Below are 25,532 nucleotides of genomic sequence, written 5' to 3' on the forward strand. Positions count from 1 at the left end.
ATCTCTTTGGCTGATATAGCTTTATAACAAGCAGAAAACTATTACAGTGTCATCTGTTGCATCCATTTACTCTTTCCCAAAGTTAAGCTATTACCATTAAAGTAGGAAAGAACATCTGGGCTAGATATCCAACTCATTTTCAGAATTAGCTGAGTGACTAAAAACAGATGACTACAACTAGAGTAAGACAATGTTCCTGAAAAGGACATTGCATTAAGATCCATTCAATTTGATTATGTAATTCAGTTCTAGCGGAAAAATCTGGAGAATAGCTCTGCATCTTGTCGGAGTCAGATGTGTCTCCCAATAGCTTGAGTAACAATATCGAACTAACTAATGTAACTTGTACCTCATTGCAATCACACATTAACATATAAGTGGAGAAGGTAAGATGCTCCCCTTGTTAAAACTTGATGGTGCTTGTTCCTTTATCACTGTAAACTAAACAGGCTTCTAAATCCATCAGGAACAGAGAAATAGTGGCAGCATCTTTCCAACTACAAATTTCACATAGCCCATCAGCTGTGGGTATCACTATTTAATAACTTAAGAAATCATGGTGAAAAAAAAATAAACTCTACCGCAGAGAAGAGGACCAAGTGAATTTCCAGCTTTAAAGACTACACCACGTTAAGAATTATTCATACAGACAGACAGAGTCAGCAGCTGCAAATGCTTGAACAAACATGCAGTTACTAGGAACCCATGGAACAATCAACATGACAGAAACAGTACTCCAGGCTATTGTCTTTCTTTTCAGACTTGGTAAGAAGAACAGAAAGAAACAATGTGCGCTAGAAAAAGCTTAGAGATGAGTCTCAGCTGACAGCGATAGATTCGATTGGGAAGGGAGGATCTGTCTTGGTTAGAGCTGGAAAACCCTGAATAAATTGTGCAAACATCTCATTGGACATGGGAACAAATTGTGCAAATAAAAATGCCCAAGAAGGCAACAAGTAAATGAAAGAAGTACGTGCAGCTCACAGTGAGCAATGCTGCCATAGCGAATGGATGCCATAAGACAAGGCCCAAGCAGGGAAAATCAAAGGCCATCAAGATACTTAACACTGAAATTGCAGCACTGGGAATGTTGCAGAGAACAATTAAGGTGACAAAGTGAATAAATTGAAAACCAAAGTAGAGAAAATCTAATAGAAGAATATAGAAGAAGAGCAAAAGATCTATAATATAATTTTTAGGTGGAGAAATTTATTGCAGCTGTAGATACAAAGCTTTATTTGGGAAAATTCAGGAAAAAGCCTCACGTTTTACATTACGCCAGGTAAGGTGGGCAGTTACTCATTTTGATCACAAGAAAGCAGGAAACTTTTATTCTGCTTGTAGAGGGTGGGAAACTTCCATAAGACTACAAAATGTGGGAAAACCCCAGGGATCAGTTTCAATACAAACATTACTGTTAAACAGAATTGGAAGCTTTAAGAGGAAAATAATACTGCATTTTTGTACAGGACCATTTAAAAGCTATGGGACAAGGAAAACAAAACAGCATTGTTATTTACAGAATTAAAAGTCTTCCAAGAAAAAGAAATTACAGCAACATTGAGATTCTGTTGAATTTAAAAACCACAATATAGGAAGAATAAATAATTACATCAAGAAATTGTCACAGGAGAAATAATACAATTTGTAAAATCTAACATTAGCAAATGACAAAAGGGAACATAGGATTGGACATGTTGGAGAAAATAGTTCTTAAGATAGAAACTGCTTCCAACTTAATTGCTAAATCACAAGCTGAGCAAGTACATATACTTTTATCTTCGGTATGACCTAGAACTAATGACTTTATGAATTACTGAAAAAAAGAAGGAACTCATACTTTTAAAAATGTCCAACAAGCTTTTGGAAGTTACATAATCTTGGAAAAAATAAAAGATTTGAAAGAGCAAAATTAAACACGAGTTCAGCATCCAGGATCAATCCATGAGTAACTCCAATAATGATCACTACAGGTTGTTGACAAATCTGACTGTGGAGCTTTGAAATTAGAATTTGAAATTAGAAGAGACAGAATTGTTGTTGGAATCATTGATCCACTCTGACAAACGAAAGCTTCATCTGTAAAATTACATGTCAAATCTAAAGGATGTGCAGAGGTAGGATACAGTTTTTACAGCAGCAATGTGATAGAATCAGCAGCATTAGAAAAAAATACTCAACACATTCCTAAGGAAATTTAGTGATTCAAACAGCTCAAGTTTTAGAAAATCTGTTAATCTCAATAGACATGTCATTAATTTCAAATGTCAGCATATTCTCTGATCCAATTTTGTGGCTGAAGAAAAGAAAGTTACAGCCTACAGAGAGAAAACCACAAGGTGCAGATGGGTTAACTCTCAATATTGAAATGTATGCTATAAGTCACTGTGCAAGATAAAGAGCATAAAAGTTGTGAAAATATATTAAAATGTATGGTTTAGAACAAACACTGTTCACATTTGAGTCTGCACACTGGCCTTCACAGCTTTGAGGTAGTTCAGCTAGTTCTAGGAGATAACAAACAGGTTAATAAAAGCACATTATTTGAAGAAAAGTTAGCCAGAGAACCGTGAGTCCAGGAACAAATTTTTATTGTCCATTTGGTCAACAGGGAATGGTAAAGATTTTCATTGAGCTTCCCAGAGTAATGGCATGACTCAAAAAGAAGCATCTATTGTTGTTATCTATGTTGGAATAAAAGAATTGTTTATATTATAAACGGGAAGAAAATCAGTGATGAAATAAGAATGGTGAAAATCTTTTCTATCACTATCAGCACTGAAGAACCATCAGAAGACAGAAGTCAGGGGAATTTGTGAGCAGATACTAATACTGACAGCAGGAATAAACTGTGCAAGCCTTTCGAGCTCATTGAGAAATCTTTAAGTGAAGTTAAACAACTAAATTATCTGCAAAACAAATTGTTGTCACCGATCTGAATGTCAGAGGTTTCAATGACAGAAGTGCACTGAGAACATTTCAAATCATTTCAAACATTGTGCAAAGGAGAATTATCCATACCAGTTACAACAATCATGCTCAGCAGCAATCTTCCAGTAGCACAACTGAGGAAAATATGTGATGCACCAGTGTAACATCCATGTAGGGAGAATGAAGACATCCAAATAAATAAACCAGTTGAAGGAAAGCATTTACATACTTCAACACGGATCAACAGCAAATTGAGAATAAAGCTGTGTTTATACAAAATGAAGATGAGTTATGTACAACTTCACTGAAACCAGATGAATGCCTACAGATTCAAGACCTGTTCAATAAGAAAAATAAGTCTGACTCAGACATCCAAGATACAGCAAACTAAACAAACATTTTTTCCACCAAGCAGCCATCTTCCATGATGGAAATTTGTGAGATAAAAGATCACTTAGATGTTGTTATGGGAAAGCTACCCAATTCGGCAGGGAAGAGCTCCTTTGTGAGAGACATTCAGAAGGTTAATGGTCCATCAGACAAGATAATGTTTTAGTTAGCAGGAACAATGTCCTCTGAGAAGGACACCTAAAAGATAAATGATCTTATTATGGAGAGAAAGGTTACAGACCAGGCAAGGTCAAGATCAGAATCACAGTCAAGTGTCCACAAGCCAAAGACCCACCAATCTTCCAGGTCTAAAGAGAAAGTGTTCTGAAAGAATTGTGCAACTTCCAGAGCACCTGAATTTGTGAAGTTGGAGACGTGGGGACACATGGAGCAGACACAAATGTAATTGTATCCATAAATGTATCCATTTGTAGGAGAGACTAGGAGCCGGGTGCACAGTATCAGAGTTAAGGTGTGACCTTTTAGAACTGAGATGAGGAAGAATATTTTTCAGCCAGAGAAATGGTTAGTCTGTGAAACCCATTGCCGCAGAAGGATGTGAAAGCTTAGTCATCGTGTGTATTTAAGACAGATATAGATAGGTTTTGGATTAGGAAAGGATCACGAATTACCAGGAGAAAGCAGGAGAATGGGGTTGGGAAACATATCAGCCATGATTGAATGGCAGAGCAGACTCAATATGTTGAATGTCCTCATTCGGCTTCTATACCTTGTGGTCTAGTATGGTCTAAATGTACAAATATTAACTGCAAAGGGAGAAGCTTGGGAGAAAGATCACATATAGTTTTGTTATGATGCGGTTATTTTATAGATTACATTAAACTCCACCCAACCTGATGACGTCATACCATCTTGGGCAGGTAAATTGAATGAATACCTCTGGGTCTTAAAAGGGAGAGATGTCTTATCAATATCTCCCAATAGTCTTAGTAACGATGTTAAACTAACTAATGTAACTTTTACCAAATTGCTATCATGCAATATACTATACCTTAGGGAGACAGGAGCCTCTTCTTGTTAAGAATAGTTATTCCTCTACCACTTCAAGAAAAATAAGCCCTCGAACCCAGTCAAAGAAAGAGAAATGTTGCCAGAATCCTTTTACCACAAATACCACAGGCTCCTCCCCGTGACTCCAATCAATGGCAAGTTAATGAACTATTTCAACAATCCAAAAGTGTTGCTGTTGTGTTCATTGGACAGAGTTCAAAGAACAATCCAACCATGTTTTCCTGATTTATAGTTTGCTCATATGTGCAAGACTTTTTAAATCAATTTAGCCCCGAATGTGAAAGGGCAAAGAACACCTCAATTTATTATAATATAAAGAACAGCAACAAAGAGCCAATATTGCATACAGGCCCATCTCACGTGTCTGCCTTTCATTGCCTAGTAATTGGTATGTAGTGTATTATGAATATTAATTGTTTGAAGGCAGAATGTGAAAAGAATGGCTTCTCATTAAAACATCTTTCTTGATTTTGCATCACAGCACATCAATGACCTTGGTACTGACAAAGGTTGTGGATAATCAACAGCTTGGTTATACAAAATAGGAACCTTTAATAAACAGGATTCCGGAATGCTACACAATTGTGACTTAGTCAGTAGGACTCTAGCTTCTGAATTAGAAGATTCAGTGTTCAAGTCCCACACCAGAGCCCATGCATAAAAACAAGACTAATGCAGGACTGAGTCAGCGATATCATTGACACCTTTAAGCCAAGGTTCTGCCAGGCTTCTCAAGCAGATGTCAAACATTCCATGATATAATTTCAAAGAAAAATCAGGGATGTTGTCCCTGCAATCCTGGTCAGTATTTCATCCTCAACCATCATAAAAACAGATTATCACTTTGCTATTGCTTGGGGCATGCTGTGCACAAATTGGCTGCCCTGCTTCCTATGTGACAATAATCAGAGAATCCCTACAGTGCAGACAGAGGCCAGTTGGCCTATCAATACTCTGAAGAGCATCTCATCCTATCCCCATAACCTGGCATTAATTACCTAGCCTGTGTACTATGGGGTAGTTTAGCATGGCTGATCCACCTAACCTGCACATCGTTGGACTGTGGGAGGAAACTGGAGCACCCAGTGGAAACCCGCAGATACAGGGAGAACATGCAAACTCCACACAGTCACCCAAGGCTGGAATCAAATTCAAGACCCTGGCACTGTGAAGCAGCAATGCTAACCGTTGTGCCATCATGCCACCTTGGCTACGCTAGCTATACTTCAGAGGTCACAAGGTGCTTTGGGATATCCAGAGGTCATGAAAAGCCACATGTGAATGTCTGCCTTTCTGTCTGAGTGGCCACTGAATGACAACATGCACGTATAACAACTGTTGTGTGGTAAAGTGACTCAAGGCACATCACAGGAGTGTTATCAAACAAACACTGGGCTCCATAAGGAGCTATCATGACCAGAAAACCCAAAAGAAAGATATAATGAGAGAAACTAGGGGAATGCAAACTAGGGGAGTGGAGTAACTGCCTATTGCAGAAGTGACTCAGTTCATATTTCACTGACGTCAGATGAACATTCAGAAAGGAAGGCAAGCATTGACATCAAAGATCTTGAAATTATATGAAGTTCTAAAAAAAAAAGTGCTTTGCCCAGCAAAATTGCATTTCTGACATTCAGTAATTGATGTTCAGCATTGCTGTAACTGAAAAATGTTGGCCGTAAGGCATGGGATGAAGGGATTCAGGAAATGGAGGCATACTGCCTGAATTTGGGATAAATATTCCTGCAGGTAATGCCTGACATTAAGACAGCTTTTTTGAAAATTGCCACATTAGATTTATGCCCCTTGATTTTCAATCATTTTTCTTCGCCTGTTGTCATTGCCCTCATAATTACTTCCAATTCCTGAGTGTCTTTATATCTGGTAAGTCAATTTTGTATGCAAGCTGTAAAGCCACATTAGTGTCTGAAACTTCAAACTGAAAGAAAAGATATAAAATCCCCAGCAAGAACAAGCTGTTCTAGACGCTTGAGCCTAATGTGAAATCACAGACATAACATTGCAACAGAGCCAGAGGGAGGAGAACAAAATCAATATGGAAGCTACTTGCCCGAATTGCTGATGATCTACTAACTCAATGACATGCTCAGCAGCTGCAAATTAATTCTCACTGCATCAAACCTTCAGTACCTGAATGTTCAGTGTGCTCTATCACAGATTGGCTCGATATCCTTCATGCAATCAACATCATTCATTTTAAAACTTTGTTCAGCAATTTATTTTTCTGCCCAGCATTGCTAAAATCAGGTCAAGATGCTCCAGTTATGACCAACATGTGTTCAAGTGTCCTGTGAAGATGGCACGTGCAACTACAATGTACACCTCATCCAAAAGACAGAATTGCAGAAAAGGTTAAAAATCATGTGCACATTCGCCCAAAGCCAGTTTGTGCATGTATTTCTTTCACTCTTAAGTCTTTATGCTCAATGGGTTAGTAGCAGGAATTAGAATATATCTAGATTGTAAGCAATGGTATTAACCAATTTTGGGACACCGATATTAGGAGCTTGGTGTGATGCTTTCTGAAGTATGTCTCAACAACGTGCTTCAACCCAACTCAAAGAAAATCCTCCATTACATGATTGCAGTAATTCCATTTTCTATACTGACTGTCCTTTCCAATGTGAAAATTAAAGATTTAGGGACTTATTAGATTAGATTACATTACAGTGTGGAAACAGGCCCTTCGGCCCAACAAGTCCATACCGACCCGCCAAAGCGCAACCCACCCATACCCCTACATTTATCCCTTACCTATCACTACGGGCAATTTAGTATGGCCAATTCATCTGACCTGCACATCTTTGGACTGTGGATGGAAACCAGAGCACCCGGAGGAAACCCACACAGACACGGTGCGAATGTGCAAACTCCACACAGTCAGTCGCCTCAGGCGGGAATTGAACCCGGGTCTCTGGTGCTGTGAGGCAGCAGTGCTAACCACTGGGCCACCGTGCTGCCCACTTTATGTATAGAATAACATCTAATCATGTCCTTATGATGTTCCAAAACAATTTGCAATTCACAGATTACATTTGCAGTGCAATTATTATGTAAGCAGATGTGTTAGCCCCTTTGCAAACAGCAAGATTTGATAAACAGCGAGAAAGTAAATGATCAGATAAGATGCTTTCTTTGGAGATGGTTAAGAAATGGTGAAGAAATGGGTACTGAGCTAAACATTGGGAAATGCCATGCTTTTTGTCCCCAAGTAACATTATTATTTCTTTACATTCACTTTGAGCAAGTAAACAAAACCTGAGTCTTCGTTTCATCTTAAAGATAGCATTTCTGACAATTCAGCAGACTCACAGAAGAATGTACTCGAGTCTACAGTAAGGCTTGAACTTTCTGACTATGATGTGAGGGAATTAGCAACTGAGCAAAGCTAACTAGTATGAAATCAGTGTTGATTTTCTCCTGTAAGTTATACTTACCAGAACTGTAAAGGAAGGAGCATTACAGCCCACAGATGATAGGAAGGAAAATTTTCATTTCGTCAGACCGTAGAAGTTGAAAGACCACACTGTGCCAATCAACCATAGCACCCAATCCCTTATTTAATAAGTTATGTTCAATAATTTCTAAAATAAAATCATACCAAAGCTATACACTAGACAGCAAACTTTTTCTAGATATGAAGTAAGGTTACCATTGATGGAGATTATGTGTGCTGTATATTGATCGTTGTACAATTGTGTCATCGATCAAACAGACAAGCATCTTTTGAAATATAAAATCAATTTGATGGGCACAACTCTACATCAGATCTTCATTTGTACAGGTCACATTAGAAAATAAGTGAAACAGAGGGAAATTACTTCTCAGTTTTCATTGCCTGTTATTTCCCAGTACGGCTCATCCAAGCTGCAGTGTTGACTCAGCTGAGCTTTTTCCTGCAAATTCCAAATTCACTTGCTACCACAGGGCAAACTAAATGAGTCACAATTGCTTACACGCAGAGATCAGTTATCACAACCACTGACTCACACTAAGTTTTGCATGGCTGATGGAGTCAGTAATATTAATTTGTACAGTGGCCAGTGAAACAAATGGGATGATAAATAGAAAAAAAAAATGAGAGAAATTCATTAAGAATGACAAGTACCAAAGTAATATAGTTTAAAGTGGGGGCATGCTGTCTGATTAACAGGCATGGAGTAATATTGTAGCTGTTCTATGAGTGTTTCATGCTGACACTGGGTATAAAGTGGAGTTATAACTGTCATGTAGTACAGGTAGATCTCAATATTGTACCAGCCCTCAACACATGGACTCAGATTTAAGACTATGGACAATAGATGCTTGAAGAATTTGAGTAAGAACCCTTTTTAACACAGCAAGTGGGAGTGACCTGGCCGTCATTATCCACAAGAATGGTGAAAACAGAAACAATCAATGAATTGTACTAAAATTGGTCAAACATTTGAGGGAAACAAACTGGCAGAACTTTGGATTAGAATGGGGGAATAGGACAGATTGGGTGTCCCAACAGAGAGATGGTAAGGATTTGATTGGTTGATCTCCTACTGTACTGTAATAATGGTTATATCAATTGGTTAACAAATGATACAGACACTTTCTCTACTGTTTAAAAAAAAAATTATTTGGAGATGCCGGTGTTGGACTGGGTGTACAAAGTTAAAAATCACACAACATCAGGTTATAGTCAACAAGTTTAATTGGAAGCACTCACTTTCGGAGCGCCGCTCCTTCATCCGGTGGTTGTGGAGGACACAATTATAAGACACAGAATTTATAGCAAAAGTTTACAGTGTGATGTAACTGAAATTATACAGTGAAAAATACCGTGATTGTTAGTTGAGGCTTTCATCTGTTAGAATGACCACTTCATCTGTTAGAATCACTTCTTTCATATGTAAATCACAGAACATTTTTTTTTAAAAGTTACATTCTCAGATTAACTGTAACAATTGGTGTCAGCCAGATAATATGTTGAAGGTGTTAGCCCCCTGTGTTCCCTGTCTGTGCCATAATGTTTAGACTAATTCTAATCTAAAAAGTGAGTTAACAGAGTCTTACATGGATTCATGCAGTTTTTGAGCAAAGTACAATGTAACTCTGCAAGTACAAATTCACCCCACAAATGTATATTTGTATGTGTGCATGTGGGTTTTTGTGTGTGTGTGGTTCTGTCTGTCTGGGGTGGGGGGTTTGTGAGTGTGAGAGAGAGCGTATATGTGTGTGTCTGTATGTGTAGAGTGTCTAAGTCTGTGAGAGGTGCATGTGAGAGTGTGGGAGTGTCTGTGTGTGTCTGGGGTGGGAGGTTGTCAGTATTTGTGAGAGAGAGTGTATATGTGTGTGTCTGTAAGTGTAAAGTGGTCTAAGTCTGTGAGAGGATACATGTGTGAGTGTGAGAGTGTGTGCGTTTATAGGAGTGGGTGTGTGTGTCTGTGTGCGTGTCTGTCTATGCGTGTGTCTGTGTGTGTATAGGAGTGCCTGTATGTGTTTGTGTGTGTGTGTGTAGGAGTGCCTGTGTGTGTGTCTGTCTGTCTGGGGTGGGGGTTGTGAGTGTGAGAGAGAGTGTATATGTGTGTATATGTGAGTGTAGAGTGTCTAAGTCTGTGAGGGGGTGCATGTATGAGTGTGGGAGTATGCGTGTCTGTAGGAGTGTGTGTGTGTATCTGGGATGGGGGGTTGTGAGTGTCTGTGAGAGTGTATATGTGTGTGTGTATAGTGTAACGTGGTCTAAGTCTGTGAGAGGATGCATGTGTGAGTGTGGGAGTGTGTGAGTCTATAGGAGTGGGTGTGTGTGTCTGTGTATACGTGTGTCTGTGTGTGTATAGGTGTGCCTGTGTGTGTGTCTGTGTGTGTGTATGTAGGAGTGTCTGTGTGTGTGTATTGTAGTCACCTGTAGTGTGACATGACCCCAAGATCCTGGTTGAGGCCCTCCCTATGGGTACGGAACTTAGCTAACAGCCTCTGCTTGGCCACTTTTCACTGCTGCCTGTCCCAACATCCGCCTTGGAGGATGGACACCTGAAGGTCCAAGGTCGAATGTCCTGGACCGCAGGAGTGTTCCCCAACTGGGAGGGAACACACCTGTCTGTTGATTGTTGTGCGGTGCCCATTCATCCGTTGCCATAGCCTTTGCGTGGTATCATGCCTCCGGGCATCCTTGCCTGTAGTGTATGAGATAGACAACGTTGGCTGAGTCACACGAGTACCTGCCACGTACATGGTGGGAGGTGTCCCCACATGTAATGGTGGCATCCATGTCCACATTCTGACACGTCTTGCAGCGCCTACCGTGACAGGATTGTATGGAGTTGTCCTGAAAGCCGGGCAGCTTGCTATGAACAATGATCTGTTTGAGGTTTGGTGGTTGTTTAAAGGCGAGCAGTGGAGGTGTGGGGAAGGTCTTGGCGAGGTGCTCATCCTCACTGATAATGTGTTACAGGCCACAAAGAACATGACATAGTTTTTCAGCTCCTGGGAAGTACTGAACAATGAAGGTTACCCTGTCGGCTGCAACACGTGTCTATCTCCTGAGGAGGTCATTATGGTTCCTTGCTGTGGCACTTTTGAACTGGCGGTCGCTGAGTTGGGCATCATACCCCATACTTATGAGGGATACCTGAGTACTTCCAGGTGCCCATCACGTTCCTTCTCATTTGAGCAGATCCGGTGTATGCATAGGGTTTGTCCATAGGGGATGGCTGTTTTAATATGTTTTGGGTGGAAGCTGGAGAAGTGTAGCATTGTGAGGTTGTCTGTGGGTTTGCGGTAGAGTGTGGTGCTGAGGTGTCCATCCTTGATGGAGATGCATGTATCCAAGAATGAGACAGATAATCGAGAGTTTGATGGTGGGATGAAACGTGTTGATATCACTGTGTAGTTTTATCAGTGACTCCTCGCCGTGGGTCCAGAGGGTCCAGAGGACCGCCAGTTCCGACGTGCCACCGCAAGGAACCGCAATGACCTCCGCACGAGACGGACACATGCTGCAACCGACAGGGTACCCTTCGTTGTTCAGTACTTCCCAGGAGCTGAAAAACTGCGCCATTGTCTTCACGACCTGCAACACATTATCAATGAGGATAAGCACCTCGCCAAGATCTTCCCCAAACCTCCACTGCTCACCTTTAAACAACCGCCAAACCTCAAACAGATCATTGTTCGTAGCAAGCTGCCCGGCTTTCAGGACAACTCCAGACAACCCTGTCACGGAAGGCGCTGCAAGACGTGTCAGAGTGTGGACATGGATACCACCTTTACATGTGGGGACACCTTCCACCATGTACTTGGCAGGTACTCATGTGACTCAGCCAACGTTGTCTATCTTATATGTTGCAGGCAAGGATGCCCTGAGGCATGGTACATTGGGGAAACCGAGCAAAGGCTATGGCAACAGATGAATGGGCACCGCACAACAATCAACAGACAGGAGTGTTCCCTCCCAGTTGGGGAACACTTCAGCGGTCCAGGACATTTGATCTCAGACCTTCAGGTGACCATCCTCCAAGGTGGACTTTGGGACAGGCAGCAGCAAAACGTGGCCGAGCAGAGGCTGATAGCTCAGTTCCGTACCCATAGGGAGGGCCTCAACCGGGGCCTTGGGTTCATGTCACATTATAGGTGACCACCATTGCACTATACACACACACACACAGGCACTCCTACATACACACACACACATGCACTCCTACACACACACACGTATACACAGACAGCACACAGACACTCACACACACTCCTACAGACACACTCACACTCCCACACTCACACATGCACCTCTCACAGACTTACACACTCTACACTCATAAACACATACATCTACACTCTCTCTCACATTCACAACCCCCACCCCAGACAGACAGACACATATACATATACATTTGTGGGGTGAATTTGTACTTGCAGAGTTACATTGTACTTTGCTCAAAAACTGCATGAATCCATGTAAGACTCTGTTAACTCACTTCTTAGATTAGATTAGATTCCGTACAGTTTGTAAACAGGCCCTTCGGCCCAACCAGTCCACACTGACCCTCCGAAGAATAACCCACCCAGACCTATTTCCCTCTGACTAATGCACCTAACACTATGAGCAATTTAGCATGGCCAATTCACCTGACCTGCACATCTTTGGACTATGGGAGGAAACCGGAGCACCCGGAGGAAACCCACGCAGCCACGGGAGAATTAGAATCAGTCTAAACATTATGGCACAGACAGGGAACACGGGGGCTAACACCTTCAACATATTATCTGGCTGACACCAATTGTTACAGTTAACCTGAGAATATAACTTTATAAAAAAAAGTTCTGTGATTTACATATGAAAGAAGTGAAACTATCATGGTCAGTCTAATAGATGAAAGACTCAACAAACAATCAAGGTATTTTTCAATGTATAATTTCAGTTATGTCACAGTGTAAGTTTTGCTATAAATTCTGTGTCTTATAATTGTGTCCTCCACAACCACCGGATGAAGGAGCGGTGCTCCAAAATCTAGTGCTCCCAATCAAACCTGTTGGATTATAACCTGATGTTGTGTGATTTTTAATGTTAAAAAAAAATTTTGATGGGTGGGAATAGCTCAGTTTCAGAAACCTGGTCAGCATGGACAAGTTGGGCCGAAGTACCTGTTTCCGTGCTGTATGACTCAATGATTCTACGTTTGGAAAATATACTTGTCGGTGAGCTAGTAACTAAAGGGTATTCACCAATGGATATTAAGAGCATTTACTTTTATGCCAAAAGTGCTTCAGATGTGAAATTTCCTGCCATAACGCTATTTTTATGAAATGGAGTTATTTTAATGAAATGGAGTTATTTTAAAAAGAAAAACTTGAACAAAGAAAGGAGGAGAAATGGAATTCTGTGATAGTTTTTTGAGTTCTAATATAGATGCAATAAGGAGAATGGGCCTCCATTATTGGGCATCAGTCTCAAAATGCTGCATGCCAGGAACAATTCCTGGATGTGCCATTCACACACGAGGGGTACCCTGGTTGTTGGAGCTTGCAACCTCACAGAGCGAAACAAAAACTTACATTGAAGCAGCACCTCGCATGATCTCATGAGGTTAAAAAAAAGAATTTGATAGCCATTAAAGTACTTTGAAGTGTCTTCATTATGGTAACACAGGAAACAGTAGCCAATTTGTGCACTGCAAGTTCAAACGTAAACAACAACGGGAAAAGCTGCTTTAAGGATATTGATTTGAATAGTAGTATCAGCCAGGATAGCAGGCCTAAGTTTCATGGACTCCTTTGAAAAAAGTGCCATGGCACTTTTACATTTACCTCAGTCTTGGTTTAACATTTTGTCCTAAGGATGGCACCTCCAATAGTGCAGCATTGCCTCAGTACTTTATTACTTTTTTTTTAGCAGGACTTTAATGTGCAATCTTCTAACTCAGAATTCAGGGAACTTTGAATTGAACTGTGGCCAACCGCTTTTTCTGAGCCTCGTTGGTCTTCTCCCTATTCAGAACAGATCACTTCATTGACAGTTGTGAGAATGACAACATTATAAATTACCTGAAAGCTCTGATCCTGTCAGCAACAGAGAGTGAGACAGAGAACATGACAAAGAGGAGCACAAACTAGGGGAGAAAGGACTGGTCAGAGCATAAAATCTTCGAAGGTGTGCATCTGTGGGGGAGGAATTGTTAGGGGAGAGAAAAAGAGATAGGGAGAGAGAGAAATACAGAGAGAGAGAGAGAGACTGAAACACAAAATGTGGAAAAGAGAGCAACATAAAATTGAGAGAGAGAATGTCACATTAGCCTATGATGAGCTCTTTCACATAATGGGTCTTATTCAGAGAATCATATTCTTTGAAACTGTTATCTAAATTGCCCGTTGTTTTAGGTGCATTAGTCAGATGGAAATGAGTCTGGGTGGGTTACTGTTCGGAGGGTCGGTGTGGACTTTGGGCCGAAGGGCCTGTTTCCACACTGTTGGGAATCTAATCTAATCTAAAAAAAAGGATTGAGTCTCATATCCCCCAAAATTAAAACGTGGTAAGGTAAAGGAATCAGAAAACTGACTTCGGCCTGATTTTAGTTTTTGTAATTGCTGTCTATTGTCAAAAAGTGACAAAACTTTACAAACGTTTCAATTAACAGCTACAATGATTAAGACTTTTGTTCAAACAATGGTATTTGCTTAATTTTTTGCAATGTATTCTATATTGTAGGAACATCACAGAGGCTCTTATACATTTTAGTAACATTTGCAAAAGTATGGAAAATGTCACATGCTGTAACAATGCCACATGGTTAAATCTCCTGGAATTTATTAAACTAGAGTTGATAACTTTATATGCTTCTTTTTAAATGAATGGGTGCCGAGGCTCAGGCATTATTTTATCAAATTGTGCTCCTCCAATATTCCTTTCTTAACCAGGTATTCTTGGATCTTGTGTAAAGTATCTGCTCCATTTCCCAACATAATATGATCCGGAGTTCAGGCAGGTAATAGCTAACTAGCTCATTAAGTCTGCTGCATATTACAATAGCTATGGCATCCTTATTAAATGCTAAGTATGACTCCAATCAATAGAAACCCACACCCCACCCTCCGTTTCCCATCGAAATGAACAACATCAATTCATTGGAACTCTCCTGAGCATAATCTATTTAGCATTTTCCAGCTTGTTCCACCATTTAGATAGATCATGGTTGATCTATATTTTAATTCCATCGACATGCCTTGGTTCCTTAACTCTTAATGCCCTAGTCTAATGTAAACACAGTTTTAAAACTGTCAGCTGACAGTTTGGGGCAGAGTTCCAGATTTCCACTTCCCTTTCAATAACAGAGGACCTTCTGGTAACATCTTAAAATCACTATTAGAGCAACCTTAGTAAAGCTATTCATGGAAATACAAACCGAATGTCTGTAGCAGTCCCCATAGGTTGGCTCTCTTAGCCCCAGTAACAGTCTGGTGAATGGCCTTCAGCATCAGCTTCAAGGACAGTATGCCTTTCCCCAGTGAGACAAAATTACCTGCTACTTCACAGGATAAATATTTGATGTCAAGCACTCAGAACCGTTGTTCAGGAAAGTTCCCAATTCTCAGCAATCAATATCTTGATGTTGTCAAATTAATTTAGGATTACTAATTAATCAAAACCTTTGCCCTCTCCCAGGACCATACCACAGCTCCAGTGCCCCGTACTAACCTGCTAGTTGGCCTGTTCGCTGTGATGGTGAAGATGCATTTGATGAAATGACCCCCCCAAATAGTGTTGATTCTGTGGTTCCTCCAAACGGTGTAACATTGGAGCTGTTCTTATCCAGACCTGAAGCTTTTGCAGGTGTTGACTGGGATTCTTGTGTTGGATCAGGTCCATAACGTAGATTCTGTGTGCTGGAGGAAATGCTATTGTCTCCAGCCTTTGGCTTCAGAGAAGGATCTTTCAGCTTGCTCTTACTACTCCCCATAATTAAACCTACAAAAAAGGGATTAAAATTACTAACAGCCAGAACACTGTTTAAGAATAATAAATCACATTTAGATACTTTTTCTTTCTTTCTGGTCAATTGGAAAACCCTTGTCATAATGATAGCTAGGATTAAAAATGATTTTAAAAAATTATAGTAGCAGGAGAAATATTGTAAAAGTTTCCATAGCAAGCCATCAGCAAGATCATGAATCATTAGACTTACACATGGGTTATTTGAAGAAAATGAATTATTCAAATATTCATAAAGGAATTGATGACAGTACTGCTCAGGCTAACATTTATGCAGTGTCTTTAACATAGCAAAGGGAAACATAAATTCACCGTAATCCTACAGGATTGCACACTCATTAGAGAGAGACTTATGGTGGTTTAATCTGAGAGTCACCACATCCCAGGCGAGGGGAGACGTTCAGAAGGAGAGACCTTCATGGTTACCTCATCTGGAGCAGGAATTTAACTCACAAAATTGGAGTCACTCTGCAACAGTTCGCAAAGGGTTATCAAACAAAATGTGACAATGATCCGTACAGGATATTTAACAACGGATAAGCTGAGTCAAATAGGTAGGTTAGTCTATGTTAACTTTGAAGGTAAAATCCTGGGGTCAGGATGAGGTAAAAATGATACTTTGTAGCCTAACTACAACATCACGTCACTCTTTATTTGCATTAGCCCAGCCCAGCATAAAAAGTGCAGCATGTACAGCAGTTGTCAGCCCAGAACTTACACAAGCCCAGAGAAAAATTACAAGCTGACAAAGAAGAATCTCGGAGGCCACATTGTTTGCTTCTTGTCAGGGGAGCTCCTATCTCAAAACAGCTGGAGCGAAATTCAGAAAGGGCCATATTCTGATCTATGTTGGAACAAATTATTTGGATAGGAACAGGGATTCCATTCCTGATGAAGGGCTTTTGCCCGAAACGTCGATTTTCCTGCTCCTTTGTGCTGCCTGACCTGCTGTGCTTTTCCAACACCACTCTAATCGAAACTCCGGTTTTTAGCATCTGCAGTCCTCACGTTTGCCTACAGGGAGGCAATCATGTTGAGGGACCAAGAGCTTTGAGGAACTCATTTAATAAGCAGAACCTTGAGGGTAATGATTCCTAGATTTCTTCCCAAAATAGAGACAGACAGATCGGTTGAGTTCTTTCTTGTTCATCCCTTGAGGCAAAAACAACCATGTTTATCAACTGCAGAATTATGGGTACCACAAACAATTTAGTTTGAGATGAGTTGCAGACTCAAAATTTCCTCTGCTTGCATTTGCTCTGTTCCGTAACATGCACTTGTTTTTAAAGAAATCCATACCATGTTTTACATGGTTGAGTTGGTGTAGCAATCTTGGGCAAGCTTATCTCTCGTCTTGAAATCAATATCAAAACTCCGAAATGAAGCCTGGTAGTATTTCCTTCCACAGCCATGTCAGGTGAGTTAATACATGCTAAAGGACCTGATGTTCAAAATAGAGAGGTTCTTGTTACGAACTACAGAAACCAACCCTAGGGCAGGAAGGAGCTAACCTCTCCAATGTGAAGAGTGAAGTACAACATTTTGGTGAGTAAAATAGGAAAGTCACATGTTAGAAAATACAAACCCAAACAGGATGAAGGAGCAAAGCGATCTCGGAATACAAAACATGGATCGTCCATAGGAGCAACATAGGTCAAAAAGGGTATTAAAATATAGCAAATCAAGTTCCCAGCTTTCTTTTTAAAGGGATAGAATTTTTAAACACAGGTCATTCTGCCATAACGCAAGTTTCCTCAATGCGAATTCGCTGTAATGCCAATGACGAATTGGGAACGTTGTTTCTAAAACACAAACTTTTAAAACATATATTGGTTGTAACGCGCTTACATCACCAACACTTAAGTGCTGTTTCTAAAGCATGATTTTTCTATAACACGGGGTTGCACAAGAACACAGCCATTGTATTATAGAAGAACTCACTGTGGAGAAATTACGCAAATACAAAAGCAAAATACTGGGGCAATAAATGTGCATCAAACTTGAATTAAACAATATGGGAAGACAGAAATTGCTGGAAAAGCTCAGCAGATCTGGAAGTATCTGTGGAGAGAAATCAGAGTTAAGGTTTCGAGTCAAATGATCCCTCCTCAGAACCTCTGACCTCAGACCTGCTGAGGTTTTCCAGCAATTTTTGTTTCTGTTATTGTTTCTGGTTTACAGCATCCACAGTTTTTTTTTCAGTTTTCATTATGGCGAGTAACGTGTATAGTTCTGGTCATGACCTTTTTTTTGGAAAAGGATTTAGAAGCACTAGAAAAGGTTCAGAAAAGACTAACAAGGAGAATAACCGAGCTATAAAGTTAGGCCCATTGGGAGTGGACCAAAAGGTCTGATTTACGTCTACATTGTAGAAGCCATACAATTCTGTGCAATTGCTCATTTCGAACAGGATCGCTGCCCAGTGACTTCATGAAAAAACAGCTGAAGATTAGATATGCAATTTCCAACATAAAATTCCTAGATATTCCCATGTCTCACATGATAAAATAATGGAATTCGTTTTAATCAGTATACAATCGGTATTCATCAATGATCAATATTTGTAAAATTTTAGGGATTGAGAAATAACAACCATAACTACACTAATTCAAATTCCCAACTGCGCTGAAGTTTTAAAAACATTGATTTATTCAATAACCATAACAAACTCATTTAAAATGTTTTTCAGACTGGAGGTCTGTGACCAGTGGAATGCCACAAGGATCGGTGCTGGGTCCTCTACTTTTTATCATTTACATAAATGATTTGGATGCGAGCATAAGAGGTACAGTTAGTAAGTTTGCAGTTCACACCAAAATTGGTGGTGCAGTGGACAGTGAAGAGGGTTACCTCAGATTACAACAGGATCTGGACCAGATGGGCCAATGGGCTGAGAAGTGGCAGATGGAGTTTAATTCAGATAAATGTGAGGTGCTGCATTTTGGGAAAGCAAATCTTAGCAGGACTTATAAACTTAATGGTAGTGTCCTTGGGAGTGTTGCTGAACAAAGAGACCTTGAAGTGCAGGTTTATAGCTCCTTGAAAGTGGAGTCGCACGTAGATAGGATAGTGAAGAAGGCGTTTTGTATGCTTTCCTTTATTGATCAGAGTATTGAGTACAGGAGTTGCATAAGGCATAGGGTCCCTCAAGTCTATTCTGCCATTCAACAGGATCATGGCTGATCTTTGACCTGGACACTACTTACCCATCCTTCCCCGTATCCCTTGATTCCCTGAAATCCCATGCATCCCATTACCCTATGTGTAGAGAATTCTGAAAATTCAGAGCCATCTGAGTGAAGAAATTTCTCCTTGCCTCACTCTTTATTCTATCAGTACATCTTCCACTCCCTTTCATCTACCCTTCAAGCTCTCTCAGAATCTTATGTCTCAAAAAGGTCACCTCTCATGCTTCTAAACTAAGCAGTTAATAAATGTTAATTTGTTTGCAATAGCAAGGTTTCCAATCTTCATCTGTCAAAAGCATCCTTCGTTGTGGTATTTATATTTGTCATAATATCACAAATGCATCTCTGCATTTTAGGAATCTATTCTCACCATCTATGTATTTCAACGGAGAACTGATGTGAGTTTAGAGCTCAGCTGTAGCAGCAAGATGAAAATCCATCAACAGTTATTTTCTGATCACCAATGAGATTAAGCATTGCTACTTGTTTTTTGCTTTGTTGATAGGGCCTTATAATCTAATGCTCACTATCCTTATGGTTTAGTTGTGTGTGGCTCTATCCCTTGTGTTATTTTATGCTGGAAAAGGGAATAAGAAGAAAGAATTCCAAAAATGTTTATTGTGGAAAAATTATATTTCACTTATTGGCTCAAGTGTGTAAACAGATTACGTAGTGTTTGACATCATTCAGACATTGATTAGTGACTGTTTAAAGATTTCATAGATGTTTATAACCAGAAGGTCTTTGTAACATCAGCCTGAACTGGATTTGAACACAATCCCCAGAGGTGAGACAATGATGTGTTTTTAAAAAATATTTTCTATCAGTCTGCACAAAGATGTTATTACACATGTTTTGAGCAGGCAGGAGACGAAGCCACACCACCTGCCTCAAAGGCAGGGACACTACCATTGTGACACAATAACCCTACAAAATCACACTTAATTTCCAAACTGGACTTTCCAGATGGTCAACACTGCACCAGAATTTGAATCCAACCTTCTGGATTTGCTAACACAACATGTAAGAGATCATATGAGGGAGATGTGGCACATTAAAGGGAAACAACAAGATAGTAATTAGCGTAATGATAACCAGAACGTGCCAGAAAAGAACAGAGCATCATAATGTAAGAGTGCAGTAGCAGATACAGACTCGACATTGCAAGAAATTGTAAAATGGCAGAGTTAAAGTCCTGAAACTGAATTTGCAAAGTATTTGAAACAGAGTAGATGAAGTATTACCACTAATAAAAATAAATATTTATAACCTGATACGCATTGGACATGGTTCAAAGGTGATCTAAACTCAGTCCTGAATATTTAAGGTCCCCAGCATTTTCTGGCAGGAAGGTAGGAAAGGTGGCAAGATACTTAAAAATGAATGATATCAGTACATTACTGAGAGCTAAGAAATAAGAAAGGTCACCTGTGGGTTTAGTTTACAGCATATCCCTTAGTAGTTATATTGTAGGGTAAGGATAAAATCACCATAGTCCTAATTCTCATTAGACAGAGACAACTGGTGGTGGCTTAGCCTGATGGTCTCCACACCTGAGCAATGGGGAGAGATTGAGAAGGAGAGTCCTTCCTGGTAAACTCACCAATACAGGAATTGAGCCCATGCTGCTGCTATTAAACAGCATCGTAATCCTGATGCCAAACAACTGCACTAGCTAAGCCACTACCGTAGGGCAGTGTATCAAGGACAAAATATGTGTGCTGTATAAGAGACTGCTGCATTCATCACAGGTGACTTTATTCTACATATAGATTGGGTGAATTCGTTTGGGAGTCACAGTTCAAATTAAGAGGTCTATCTTTCAAGACAGAGATGAAGAGAATATTTCACTCAGAGGATCATGAATCCGTGGAATTCTTTTCCTTAGAAAATAGTGGAGGCTGAGTCATTAAATTGATTCAACGTTGAGTTCGATACATTTTTGACAGGTAAAGAGGTGAAGAATTATGAGGACAAAGAGAAAAGCTTGAATTGACACTACAATCAGATTGACTACTGTCTTATTGAATAGAAAAGCAGACTCAAAGGACTGACTGGCCTGCTCCTGTTCCTAGGTCGTATGTTCTGATGTAGCTCTTTGATACAGTGAGTGTCATCAACTGAGTCATAGCTGCCAATTTGAATGAAACCTGGAAAGGACACAAAATCAATAACAACCAATACCTGAAAACAACAAATGCTGGAGATCACAGTAGGTCAGACAACAACCATGGAGAGAGAGCAAGCTAACCCTTCAAATTTAGATGATGCTTCAGAGCTCTGATGAAGTGCCATCAAGATTCGAAACATTAGCTTGCTCTCTCCCTACGAATGTTGTCTGACTCGCTGTAATCTCCAGCATTTGTTGTCTTCAGTACAGATTCTAGCATCAGCAGTAAGTTATACCATCAACCAATACCTGTTTTCTCCTTTAATGGACAGAATTTGGAACAAAAGGATTTGAGAAACAAATATCTGCAGCAGAGAGAAGGAAGGAGAAGTATTAGTGGAATTCAAGCAGTAAATATGTTCCTACCTGAAATCATGGGTCAGCAGAGGCTTTCAGTTAAGGGAAGTCAATGCAAACAACTCTATAGTGCTGGTGTAATGTTCAATGCAGACAACTCTATAGTGCTGGAGTAATGTTCAATGCAAACAACTCTATAGTGCTGGAGTAATGTTCAATGCAGACAACTCCCAGATGGCAGTAGCTATACCCAAGATAATCTTGTCAGACTTGCGAAAGCTGATGACTAGGCCTCATCACTTAATACAGAACTTAACTATTTGGCAATGTGCACCAGGATATTATAAAAGCCGTGATATTTCCCCTTACTTCTTTCGTGCATGGAGACCTCAAAATACTGAAGGCGAGACTGCACTTATCAGACCAAGTATTGAGTATGGGACACACCAATAACCCTCATGCAAAGAGGCACAAGCACAGATATTATCTGTTAATGGGCAGCTAGTAATAAGTAAATGAATGCGAGACTTATCACCGTCACAGTGACTCAATGGTTAGCACTGTTGCCTCACAGCACCAGGGACCCAGGTTCGATTCCATTCTCAGACGACTGTCTATGTGGGTTTCCTCTGGTTTCCTCCCACAGTCCAAAGAGCTACAAGTTAGGTGGATTGCCTAATGGAAATGCAGGCTTACAGGGATGGGGTGGGGGGGTGGGAGTGGAATGCTCTTCTGAGGGGCGGTGTGGACTTGATGGCCGGAATGGTCTACTTCCACATAGTAGGGATTCTATGATCCACATCTCATGAATGAACAAGAAAATGGACACAGACCTCTGTTGCTACTTCTCAGTTGGGTACCAATGCAATAGAGGTGGCACGGAGGATGAATCTGTGACAAATGTTTTTTGATTTTCATGATTCGATGCAGAGGAAATGTCACAATGTTTCCAGATGACTCAGCAAGTAAACACAGTGAGCAAGTGATCCATCGAAACTTTGGAGATTTACTGCCTTGCATTGATGTCACTCACTTTGTCCCACTTGGTTGCATTCTTGATTCAAGAAGGCTACATATTCAAGCCTCATTTCAAGACATGTATAAATATTCTATAATGGTTCTTCAGTGCATTCTTACAAATATGATATGGAACTAACATCCCATTTAACTGTTCCAGTGCTTATTAAAAAACGGTAATAATCAGAGAAGTGTAAGAGATCTTCCAGGCACCTTAGTAAAGGTTTCTCCATCAATAACCTCCATCAAAACAGATTAACAAGCTTTTAATCCTGTTTGCTGTTTGTGGGGTAGACTCATGTTTTAATTGGTTCCCTGACTTGCTTACATAGCAGAGGTAAATCGCTACATTCAAAACTAATTAATGGAAGGACTTTGGGATGTTGTAAGGATGTAACATGGAAATATCCAAAAACTGAAGATCTTCCTCTGACCCTCATAGTAATGGAAAGGTCACAGTAAACAAAATGAAAGTGGATGAGCATGAAGGTACTATCCGAGCATGGACTGTGGATTGGCCAACAGGCACAAAGCAAAGAGTAGTAATAAGTAAGTCAATCTCAGGTTGGCAAACCATGATCAATGGGACACCGCAAGGATCATGCTTGGGGCCCCAGCTTTTCACAATCTGCACAAGTGATTTGGATGAAGGGACCACCTTTGATACAGGTCAGGAATCATTTATCCAGTGCTTAGGAATCTACTGGTTTTCGAATAAAGGATATTTTCAGATGTTGGGTGCATCAGAGTTCATTCCTGTCCATTCAAACCCTTTGGATCAACACTCTGCTTAAAGTTAGAATCTGCCTTTCCTGCTGGCAGCCTCTTCTTTGGGGGCTGATGCTCTTGGATTCAATAGCCCCTCTATTAAACTACCAGCCTCTGCAAACAGCTGAAGTTCAGTCCTTCACCAGAACAATGGCAGTGAGTATGAAAAAGTCATCCCTAATCGAAGATTTAACGACTTCAATTGGCTATCCATCTTCACTGAGTGGCAATCAATCTGTCTTGCAGCCCACAATCAGGAAACCTCCCCCTGTGATGGAAACCACATGGGGGAGCTTTCTGCATGTGGCTGCCCATTACTTAACGGATCCTTTCCTGTACTAACTCATCACCCAGGGGCTGAAAAATTTGTCTTATAATTTCTGAGTTTTATCTCTCCGTCACTCGATTCTGTTGGAAACGTACAACTTAAAGCCTGCATTTTTAACAACTGGAATTACAGTTTGTAAGAGTTGAATCAGGCCATTCAAGAGTCTAATCAATATCAAACTCAGAATCTCAAAATCTGTCAACTTAGGCATGAATGTATTTAACGTTCCAACTTCTACTGCTCAATACTATAGAGAATTACAAAGATTAAAGACTTTGTGACAGCAAAAATTCTACTCCATCTTCTATTCCTTCATTTCCACCTTGAAAAGAGACCCTTCAGCTGAAATTGTATTAATTATATTTTTACTTAGGAAGTAGGCATATCGACTGCCCACGCCTAACTGCCCTTCAGAAGTGGTAGCATGCCTCCTCATTCTAAATTTCTGAACATGTTCGAACATGTTTTTAGCATCTACTCTCTGGAGACCCTTGAGGATCTTAAACATTTCAATAGCTCATCTCATATTCATAGAAATGATACAGAAGGGGGTCATTCGGCCCATCTTGTCCATGCTGACCATTTGTCTGCCCTCCAATAAGTACAGGCCCCACCTGCAAAACCTTCCTGCATAAAACAATCCCCTCAACCCAGCAATCAGCCTAGTGCACCTTCTCTGAACAACTTGCAATGGAAGTACATTGCTCCTTCAATAAGGATTCATAAATTTGGATGTAGGCTGCACGCTAGCTTTCTATGATATCACATATTACCAACTCCTTAGTCACAGTTGCGGGCAAGTGCCCAATAAATATTGGTCTGCTGTCACTGTGCCATGAGATCAGTTTCTGGACTTCACTCAGTTCCAACAACACCAGAAAGGCTGATTGTTTGCTTCCCTTGTTTTAACAGTGTCCAGGACAGCTGACTCTTGTACCATTGCTTCTGCAAAACATTGGTAACCAACGAATAAAAAGAAAACTGAAGATCTGAAGACAATGACTAAACACGCATGAACAGATTAAATTAGACCTCCTTGTGTAATGGAAAAATACTGCAGCACTTTATTTCAGACTCAAGAACTACTGCTGATAAACCCTATGGCATAAACATGCAAGAGAACGAGAAGCAACACAGTGATGCACGATTCTTGCTTCACAATAAATTTGTTGCCGTAACATTTAGAGTTAGCTGCAGCACAGACATACAGATCATAATGTGTGACATATAGTGTGACATATAGTGAGCAGCACGGTGGCCCAGTGGTTAGCACTGCTGCCTCACAGCGCCAGAGACCTGGGTTCAATTCCCGCCTCAGGCGACTGACTGTGTGGAGTTTGCACATTCTCCCCGTGTCTGCGTGGGTTTCCTCCGGGTGCTCCGGTTTCCTCCCACAATCCTAAGATGTGTAGGTCAGGTGAATTGGCCATGCTAAATTGCCCGTAGTGTTAGGTAAGGGGTAAATGTATGGGTGGGTTGCGCTTCGGCGGGTCGGTGTGGACTTGTTGGGCCGAAGGGCCTGTTTCCACATTGTAATGTAATCTAATCTAATCTAATTTCATTTTAAATCAGCGAGCTAGCACTCAGTGAACCACCCAAATGAGCTGAAGTGCCTCAAGCAAGTATATACTTGTCCTGGGAATGGTATTTGTTTTATCGACAAATTGCTATTTTAATGAGCACTGATCATTTTTATCTTCCTCTTTAGTTCCTTCTCCAAAGTTGGTGATGCATGAAATGGACAAAGCAAGTGCATTCCATGACTAGCTTTCCTGGAACAGGTACCAGCCTGTTGGCAGAGGCTCCACATCAGGAAGGGCTGACCAGAACACTCTCCCGCTCTTACTGCCCTCAACGGGCACATCTGAAGGATTTACAAGTTGATGATGAACATGTTTTGCCATCCTATGAAGGCATCTTCTCCAACCATCAAGCCCT

The 25,532-nt window shown here is 40.5% G+C and overlaps 1 protein-coding gene across 1 annotated transcript in view; it reads right to left on the reverse strand.

Annotated features, from left to right (window-relative positions):
- Positions 1-25,532, reverse strand: part of LOC122560199 (proto-oncogene tyrosine-protein kinase Src-like) — a 168,620-nt gene that overhangs the window by 70,478 nt on the left and 72,610 nt on the right. Inside the window, exon 2 of the mRNA XM_043710603.2 lies at positions 15,533-15,802. Within this exon, the coding sequence (XP_043566538.1) occupies positions 15,533-15,794 (262 nt within the window). The 5' untranslated portion in view covers positions 15,795-15,802. The remainder of the gene's footprint in view (positions 1-15,532; positions 15,803-25,532) is intronic.

The sequence above is a fragment of the Chiloscyllium plagiosum genome, unplaced genomic scaffold, assembly GCF_037043375.1.
Source record: "Chiloscyllium plagiosum isolate Xiang-an unplaced genomic scaffold, Cpla_swu_hap1 HiC_scaffold_15, whole genome shotgun sequence".
In the NCBI taxonomy this organism is placed as follows: Eukaryota; Metazoa; Chordata; class Chondrichthyes; order Orectolobiformes; family Hemiscylliidae; genus Chiloscyllium; species Chiloscyllium plagiosum.